General features: G+C 41.8%; 1 protein-coding gene across 1 annotated transcript; it reads left to right on the forward strand.

Moving 5' to 3' along the window:
* The first annotated feature begins 336 nt into the window (after positions 1-336).
* Positions 337-8800, forward strand: si:ch211-286b5.4 (afadin- and alpha-actinin-binding protein B). The gene is made up of 13 exons (XM_041785101.1): positions 337-425; positions 582-640; positions 754-863; positions 938-1006; positions 1085-1208; positions 1305-1383; positions 1454-1577; positions 4121-4277; positions 4347-4450; positions 4537-4698; positions 7968-8082; positions 8186-8345; positions 8626-8800. The coding sequence occupies exons 2-13, from the start codon at positions 589-591 to the stop codon at positions 8720-8722; spliced, it is 1353 nt and encodes a 450-aa protein (XP_041641035.1). The 5' UTR covers positions 337-425; positions 582-588; the 3' UTR covers positions 8723-8800.
* Positions 8801-9359: the final 559 nt, after the last annotated feature.

Here is a 9359-nt window from a genome sequence, read left to right on the forward strand (position 1 = left end):
CATCAAGTACATGTACAGCTTTTACAGACAGAACTTTGGCTACCTTCACGATCCAGGCCTCAGTGCTCGTTTCTGATCTCTTCTCAGATCCGATTGTTTTGTTTTCCTGTTCACACTGCAGTCAACTTCAAAAAGATCAGATATGTATCTGATTTAGAACCACATAAAAAATGACCTGAATCTGATTCGAAAAGGTCAGATTCAATGTGACTTACACTGTTCATACTGTCAGAAAAAAATCAGATGAGTCACATGTGAGCAAAACAATCAGATTCAGGTCACTTTTAACTGCAGTGTGAACGTAGCCTTTGATTCCTCATCCTGAAGCTTCCAGCCTCCAGTCTGTTGTCAGTGTCAATTAGCAGAAGTGATATCAGCTGCACTTAAAAGAGGCAGCAAGTGTTTGAGGAAGTTTTCCTGATCAGGTAAGGAACTTACAGCATGAGCTCAGTTATTGTAACTGTGGGGATGTGTGTCATAATGATTGTTCAAAGAAAACCTTTCCATAGAGAAGTAAGCGTAGTGTTTTGATCCTGCTGTGGTGTAAAGTAGTTTAATTTGCATGTGATTTGTGAATACAGCACACAGATGGCTTCCAGGTTTGGCAGGAGGAGGGCAGGAAGGCATTCTGAATACTCAGGTATTTCTGTCACCTTTTACCTGTCATTTACATACTAAAAAAACAACAACAACCACATAACTATATTTCAATATGTTACTACCCTCTTTCTCCTTGCCTCTTACATGCTTCAGATGCTCATCAGCTCTGGGATCCAGTTCCCAACTCTTTGAATGAGCTTGCTCAGAGCGCCCCCTGGTGGACTAACAAAGAAGCGCCTCAAGAAGAAGCCCACTTAGTCAGAGTAGGTTAATTTATTTAATTATATATATAGCTATGAGGCATTTAATTTTTAAGGAAAAAAAATCAATGTTGTAGGAGCAGCTGAAAGAGATGGATGAACATGTGGCCAGGCTTCAGGGCATGCTGAAATCTGAGCAGGCCAAAGTAAGGGAAAAAAATATTTCCTTTGTTATAACTGTGACTATATTCTTGCTTGTGATGATCAAATCTTTCTCCTGTTAGTGCTCTCGTCTACAGCTGCGGTGTAACCAGCAAGATGTCGAGCTGAGGCGTCGAGAGCAGCACAGCAACAGACTAAAGGAGAGACTTTCACAGCTGCCTGACAGACACAGAGACAGAGGACCATGTGAAACTCAGAAAAAGTCTCAGAATATTAAACACAGTTATTTACTTATACAACATATTCACTGATAGTGCTATTTTGAATTATATTTCCATCCAGCCATTGAGGTGTTGAACTTCCCACCTGGAAGGCGATGCAGAAGAGAAGAGTCAAAGAAATCGTTCAGGTCGACTGCAAAGTAAGTTTGTCATTGTAGTTGGAGTTGCTTTCTGATGATTTGTTTCCACTCATCACTTCATTTCTCAAAGTTTTAGACAAGAAGAGGCCATGTGTCTGATGTTGGAGCGCAGAGAAGCAGAACTCAGAGAGGCGATGAAGCTTCGCCACAGCCTCACCACTCTACTGCATGCACTCAGAGTCGACATGGAGCGTGTGGGTAAACATGTACAGAGCTTTGAATTATTGGAGGTAATCTTTCTCAATAGATAAACAACACAGTGGATGAAGAACAGAGTTTCACATCCCCCACAAAACGTTTTTAATTTGCTTTCACACATACACAAAACTCCTGAAAATGTAACAACATTTAAAAGGAGTTGCATCTCCACTTTATCTGGATTTTTTTCATGCCAGTTCCCAAGTAAAATTTCCATAATGAATTGAGGGTAAGCAGATGAGTCAACACAGTAGGTTATAAGATGTCATGGCAGTTATATCCTGGGACAGGTGCATGACCTGTGAGGTTTTTGTTTCTGTGTTGAAGCTGCTTCTGCTTGTCAATTTGTTCATTTTCAGTGTGAAAGCATCCAGCTCACACAGCACTGACAAAAGAGCATTGTCGCATCTGTGACTACTACAGAGTTATAGCTTGCCTCCTAATGCCTTCTACAGACTGTACATTTTTAGCAATCTTATAAGCTCCTGGCATGTTACACTGTGCAACATGAACCTCATCCTACATTAACTCTGATGTGGGTAGACTGTACAGTGACAGCTCCCACTAAATGCAGCTGAATCGCAGGCTACAATGTACTCTAATATGCAAGGGATAAACATCATTGTGTATCATCCAACGATGCCACCAGTACTGTGGTAAATAATAAAGGAAAGCAATTGTAGCATTCGTATGCATAGAGAAAACATCTAGGATCATGTTTTTCCTCCTTGTTAGAATCCCACAAACTTCTGCGTTTTGGTGCTGTCTTCATTCTATTGCTAACTTATTTGTTTGTTGCTGCATTTATTGTTCCATCATTTCTTCCTGCATTCCCTCGGTGTAGGTCATAGCAACAGTCACATTCTGAGATGGCCATACTAAATTTCTGACATTGTCAGAATTTCATCCCAGGCTATCTTTGGTCGCAAACCCATGACAACAGCCATCTGTCAACCTGTCTCATTGCAATGTAGGACCACCACTTAAGAGCCAAGACCAAAGATATCACCATGATTGGTCAGCTTTCGTCTGGGACAGCCCAAAATCTCACAGTGTTTAACAGGGTTTAACCCTAGCTTAAAAACTAACAACAACTGCCTGTAACTGCCTCGGAACACTGCCTGATCAACAGGAGACTACTTAATGCTACCTATTGAGGTAGCATGGGGCGGCACGTATGAACGCAGCCGCCCAGTGCTCCATCACTAGCAGCAAAACAAAGCCTCACACCTGAACTGACATTCTGTGTACAATGGACTGCTTCTTCAACTACTGCAAAGGAAGCGTGCCCACGGAGTTTACATCTTTCCCGATGGTCTCCAAGCACCCCAACGGGGTGCTTGGAGACTGTAGGAAGGCGGACACGGAGGCAGTATGACACCTACAGCTGGATGGGGAGGAGGCAGAGACATCGTTGTGCAAGAAAGCGGAAGTGGGGCAGACAAGCTGGGCTGCAGGCTAGGCTAAGAGCAACCCCACACAAACCTGCCATACTGAGCATCTTTCTCCTGGGTGACCGCTCCCTCGCCAGCAGGGCAGATGACATGAGGCTGCGGATTTGTAACCACCTCTTGGACAACTGAGCTTGCTGCTACAGAGGAGACTGCCAAACGAAATGTCTTTGCGTTACAATGCTGTGTTGTTACAATGCAATGTCTGTCTGTCTGTCCGAGAGCTGGATGTCTAGACTTGCAAACCTCCCTGTTGCTCCAATTGTCCCTTGTACCTCTCAGAGGACTTCTTGAGTATACTGGTTAGAAATTTTGAATCATGACAAAATCATAGATATGTATAGATTTTCTATACAATCCAAAATTGCTGTTTTTGCTTCAGTTTGCCCCCCCAATCCACCAATACGGCTGACATGTGGTGAGTGTATTGCGCAACTCCATGTTTTTGCAGTTGATCGTTGTTGTGTTTCTTTATGCGTCAATTGAGCTGAAGTTACATTTTTCATTCTTTCTAGGACTAACCACTAATCATTTATAGCTGTTGTGCGTTTAGGAGTACATTTAGTTAACTATAAGCGCCCTCACAGTTTAGCCTCCTTTTCCTCTTTTACCATAACTTAGCCTAGCTTAGCCTCGGCTTCTTTTTCTGCTTCTGCCTCTCCTGCTCAGTGTGCCAGATATTCAGCTTTTCCTCGTCCTCCTTTACCAATAATGATAGGTATATTAAATGTAATCCAGACCTTTATTCTCAGCTCTAGCTAGCCAGCCCCCTGTAACCAGTGACAGCCAACCTACCGTACCTAGCTGGTGTCAAAACATGCTGGAAAATCAGTTATTTTCAAGAGTTTTGTGTATATTTGAAAATGTTGTATGTGAGTTAATCATTTTGGTTGCTCTGTGGAAGCTTTTTGATCAGACCCTCATTTGTTGACACTTGTCAAGTGCTCTCAATACCAATTTGCTGAGGGAGACTTAAAAATGTCAAAGCTCCAGAGCAGCTACTAAAACAAGGATCAGTCAAGACTGAATACTACAACAAAATGAGGACTACATAAGAATTCAGTAAGAGACAGAATTTCTATCTAAAGACCCTGTCAGATGTGGTGAATGTTCAGGATGAGACCCAAACTGAAGTAGACGGGAGGCTGGATCAGGCTGAGGCAGCACTAGGAGACCATGTGACAGGAGGTGTGGTTCAGGGTTGGAGGCATGTGCAGAGGAGACTGTGTGATATCCTTCCTGAAGGTAAATATCCAAATCAAAGAATTAAGTTTAGTGTCTTAAAGAAAAATAATCAACAATTACTGATTGTAGGCCTTTCTGGTGCTGGTACCGACCATGACAAACTCCTGGCTCAACTAGAAACTGAACTGAATCAGAGCCAGCAGCTTGTAAGATTACAACAGCAGCTCCTGCAGGTATGGTTTCATTGTGCACAAACACATTAGACACTTTCTTATTGGGACATTTAGCACTGAACTGACACAAACCTTTGTGTCTTCAGGACAGCCTTGTTTCGCCCATCCCCTCTGAACTTGCTGATTCCTACTTTTTGGAGGAGTGGGGGCGTCTTCAGCTGCACTGGGCAGAGCTGGATCATCAGAGGAAGACTTTTGAGAGGGAGAGACAGTCCTTCACTGATGCTGCCATCCGTCTTAGTCATGAGGTAAGAAGAAGTCAAGACAGACAGTGTTTTAGCAGGAATTTGCGATATCTGCTTGTTTATTTGTCAGGGCATTGTTCCATGAAGTATCTCCTTAATAACTAAAAATGAAGCACAATAAAAAAAGATGAAACAGATCAGTCTGGAGAGAATTTATCCAACCATCAGATCTGGTATTTATAAGGGATTCCTCACGACTCCAAATTTTAAACAGTTTGGACGAAATTGATACTTAGATTTTTTTTTTGTTGAATTCGATTCGATATTTTTAAAAAGTTGGTATCAGGTCATGTTTATCGCTCTGTAGCATCAATTCTCTTTTAACAACACTTTCCAAATGTTCTGGAAACTGAGGGGATCTGTTTCTGTAGTATTGAAAGTGAAATGACCAGTTTTTTGTTGACAGTAGAGTTTCTGTTTTTGTTTTGGTTCAGTTCTCTTTTGCCTAATTTTGCATTTCAGATTGTGCCAAATACACTATTTTGCCACAAGTATTCACTCACCCATCAAAAAATGGAAATCAGGTGTTCCAATCACTTCCATGGCCACAGGTTATAAAATCAAGCACCTAGGCATGCAAGACTGTTTCTACAAACATTTGTGAAAGAATGGGTCGCTCTTAAGAGCTCAGTGAATTCCAGCGCGGTACTGTGTTAGGATGCCACCTGTGCAACAAGTCCAGTCGTGAAATTTCCTCACTCCTAAATATTCCACAGTCAACTGTCAGTGGTATTATAACAAAGTGGAAGTGATTGGGAACGACAGCAACTCAGCAAAGAAATGGTAGACCATGTAAATTGACGGAGCGGGGTCATCGAATGCTGAGGCACATAGTGTGCAGAGGTCGTCAACTTTCTGCAGAGTCAATCACTACAGACCTCCAGACTTCATGTGGCCTTCAGATTAGCTCAAGAACAGTGTGTAGAGAGCTTCATGGAATCGGTTTCCATGGCTGAGAAGCTGCATCTATGCCATACATCACCAAGTGTAATGCAAAGAGTCGGATGCAGTGGTGTAAAGCACGACGCCACTGGACTTTAGAGCAGTGGCAATCTGATGGACGAGTCTGAGTTATGCGGTTGCCAGGAGAACGGTACTTGTCTGACTGCATTGTGCCAAGTGTAAAGTTTGGTGGAGGGGGGATTATAGTGTGGGGTTGTTTTTCAGGAGTTGGGCTTGGCCCCTTAGTTCCAGTGAAAGGAACTCTGCATGCTTCAGCATACCAAGCGATTTTGGACAATTCCATGCTCCCAACTTTGTGGGAACAGTTTGGGGATGGCCCCTTCCTGTTCCAACATGACTGTGCACCAGTGCACAAAGCAAGGTCCATAAAGACATGGATGAGAGAGTTTGGTATGGATGAACTTGACTGGCCTGCACAGAGTCCTGACCTCAACCTGATGGACCACCTTTGGGATGAATAAGGGCGTAGACTGAGAGCCAGGCCTTCTCGTCCAACATCAGTGTGTGACCTCACAAATGCACTTCAGTTCAGTTAATTTTAAATTAACCGAGGCTCAGAGAGGCCGGTGGTGTTTCTAGACTGTTTTAACATACCCTCTTTTTTCCTCTTTCCTCTTTGCGTTGCACTATCAATATAACTTCATTAGGAACCACCTGTTCAGCTACTCAAATATCTAATGGGGTGACTGTGGGATCAGTAGATAGAGTTGATTGTCCCCCAATCAGAAGGTTGTGGGTTTGATCCCCAGCTCCTGCAGTCATATGTCAGTGTGTCCTTGGGTAAGACACTTAACCCACCGCTACATCAGTGGCATGTAAACAAGTATGGATGCAACTGAATGGGATTTGCTAATACTGATGGTCAATTCTCCATAGCAAACTCTGCCATCAGTGTGTGAATGGAGTGAAGGGGTATGGATGGGTAGGTGTGACCTGTGCTGTAAAAGCGCTTTGAGTCATCAGATGACAAGAAAAGCACTATACAAGCTCTAGTCTATTTACATTTAATCAGCAGGCTGGCAACAAATGCATTCATGTACATTTTGTTAACACTTGATTTGTTCCTGTCTGATATGTACTGTGATGAGTTGCTCTCATCTTTGCTTGATTGCTCTTATTTGTTCTGTATTTCAGTGTCTTGTAAGCCCATGAGGGCTGGGCACCTCTTTTGGTGTATGGCACGATGAAATAATAGTAAATAAAACAACAAACAAAACATGTACTGTGTGTCGACAATGTCTAGATGATCTGCAGTGCTGACATTCAAACTTAGCATCAGAATGGGAAAGAAAAGCATTTAAGTGACTTTGAATGTCCAGTGGTTGGCGGTAGTCTGGCAGACTTTCATGTTGTTCACATCATTGTCTAATCTATAATTTTTGAATGCGTCAGCAGAAATGGAGACTCATCTGACCAGGCAATGTTAACCCAATCTTGTGTTGTCCAATTTTAGTGAGCCTGTGTGAATTTTAGCCTCAGTTTCCTGCTCTCAGCTGATGGGAGTGTGGTCTTCTGCTGCTGTAGGCCATCTGCTTCAGAGTTTCAGCTTGAATGTGAATGCAGTGATGAACTGTGCTCACAATGGCTTCTGGAAGTGTCCTACTCCCATGAAATGAAATCCACTACAGAATTGCGTCTGGATTTAATGAGCTGCTGTCTGAGGGCTCAAAGATCACATCCACCCAATACTGTGTTTCCCTTCTAGTTTAGTTGTGGATCTGCTTGAGTTCTTTATGAGAGTACAGTGTAAGACCCACAACTTAAAGGTTAATTTGTTAAGCTTTAAATTTTTTAAAATTTTACTATTCTTATTTTCACCAAGAGTTGCACTTGTATGAATAAAGGCAAATACGAGCATTTTGAATTCTTGAGTTTTGTGTCATGCACGTACTCCCTATATCACTGAATGACATCACACACTTTGAAAGACCCTGTGGGAGAGAGCTGCTTTAGGCGGGGGAACACATACTGTATGTTGTGTAGTTAAAAACCTGTTGGCATTTGACTTTAATAATGGGGAAATCTTTCCATAATGTGTTTTTTGGCATTTCATAACTTTTCAGTCTTTTGTTGCCAGTGTTTTAACTTTATTGGAACTTACTGTTGGCATCAAAACTTAACTTGGGAATATAATGTAGCAAAGGGAATGGCGATTTTCAGTATTTGAAATACTGTCTTTGTATTATTTTCAATCAAATACACGGTTTTAATCTTTTGCAAATCATGCTCTGTTTTATTTGCATTTTACAAAAACAGCATGCTGGCTTAAAAGGCTGCATGTTATTTTATTGTTTCTATCCTGTCCACAGCGGCGTGATTTTGAGCATCAGAAGGCCTCTTTCTTGAAGCAGCAGTATCTGTGTGACTCACCTGTGTTTAAAAAAGGAGCTCAGTGCAGCAGCAGGAGAGACACCTCTTCTCTAGGTAAGTGCATTGTGAAACAGAATGATTCGTGTTTGCTAGAATGGAAAAAAAAAAAAAAAAACTCAACAACAAAAGCCAAATGTATGTGTTTATGTGACTGCAGATTTCTCCATTGTGGGGCCCACCAGTGTGTCTGGCTGTCTTGCAATTACTCCTTCCTCTGCTGAGTCTGGGGCCACAGGATTAAACCAGGGAACAGTCAGAGTTCAGAGCCCAAGCACTCCTGAGCTCTACTCTGTCCTCAATCTGTCATACAACGGCGGGTTAGTCAAGTCTGCTTTGATAAGCAATCACAGCATAAACAAAGAGAGAAAACAAATCAAGTAGAGCTTTTTTAGAAACCTGCTTTGACACAAATGATTAGTGTAAAAACACTTTTAAGTGGTTTTTATACACAGTAATGCAACAGCTGACAGTGCAGCTGACAGAACCTCTGCTTGGACTACAGTCTGTTCTGTTTGATCCTAAAAGCCTTCTTAGATTTTATGTTGCTCCCTTTATCACTGCTTTCACCTCATCCTTTCTCATTCTCCTCTCCTTCAGATCTGGAGAAGTGGATCATCAGCCTGCGTTGTGGGACAGCAGAGCAAACAGGATGGTTCACACACCACACGCTCCAAACTCAGACTGGTCGTTTTAACATTTCTTTTATAACGGCTTTGTATTTAAAACATACTTCACATTTTTCTTAAATGTAAATAAAGACTGATTATTTTAATTCTTTGAGTTTTAATGAAGTACTGTTTGAAGCATTGAAAATGTGTTGGGGCCAATTAATTCCAAAGTTCCCTTATTGATAGTCCACTCAATAAGTTCAGTGTCGCAGTATTTCAAAAATTCTAATCCAAACAACAAAAATAACTGTGTTTGGTAATCCATGGTATTTTCTACCAAATGCAGTTAATTTAGCTCACTTTTTCCTGCATATATTTCTTTTTCTAAAAAAAGAACTGGTTAGGGTCTATCCTATACAGGTGCAGAATTATAAGGATGACCATATCTGGATTTCTAGTGCTGTAAAGGAGACTTTACAAAAAAACAACATGGATGTCTGTCGATACCGTCTTGCTGTCACTCCAAAACAGGCTGTCCTGGCATGCAAAATAAAATAAAACATTGGAAAGATCTGAATGAAATCCTGGCTGGAATTAAGGTACAGTTGTGTTTATGGTTGTGAGCAGTGAAAGTATTTATGATCCGTCTGGTGACACTACCTGTTCTGCTCGCTCTCATTGGTTGTTGTAGGTATTCCGTCAGTGGCACTACGGGGCTACGAA

Source organism: Cheilinus undulatus, linkage group 4, assembly GCF_018320785.1.
Source record: "Cheilinus undulatus linkage group 4, ASM1832078v1, whole genome shotgun sequence".
Taxonomy (NCBI): Eukaryota; Metazoa; Chordata; class Actinopteri; order Labriformes; family Labridae; genus Cheilinus; species Cheilinus undulatus.

Bases quoted from the DNA above. Each gene is read 5' to 3' on its own strand.
- si:ch211-286b5.4 (XM_041785101.1), top strand. From the start codon at position 589: ATGGCTTCCAGGTTTGGCAGGAGGAGGGCAGGAAGGCATTCTGAATAC. The intron at 1,384-1,453 runs GTAAGTTTGTCA...CATTTCTCAAAG, and splicing joins TCGTTCAGGTCGACTGCAAA to TTTTAGACAAGAAGAGGCCA. The intron at 8,083-8,185 runs GTAAGTGCATTG...ATGTGACTGCAG, and splicing joins GAGAGACACCTCTTCTCTAG to ATTTCTCCATTGTGGGGCCC.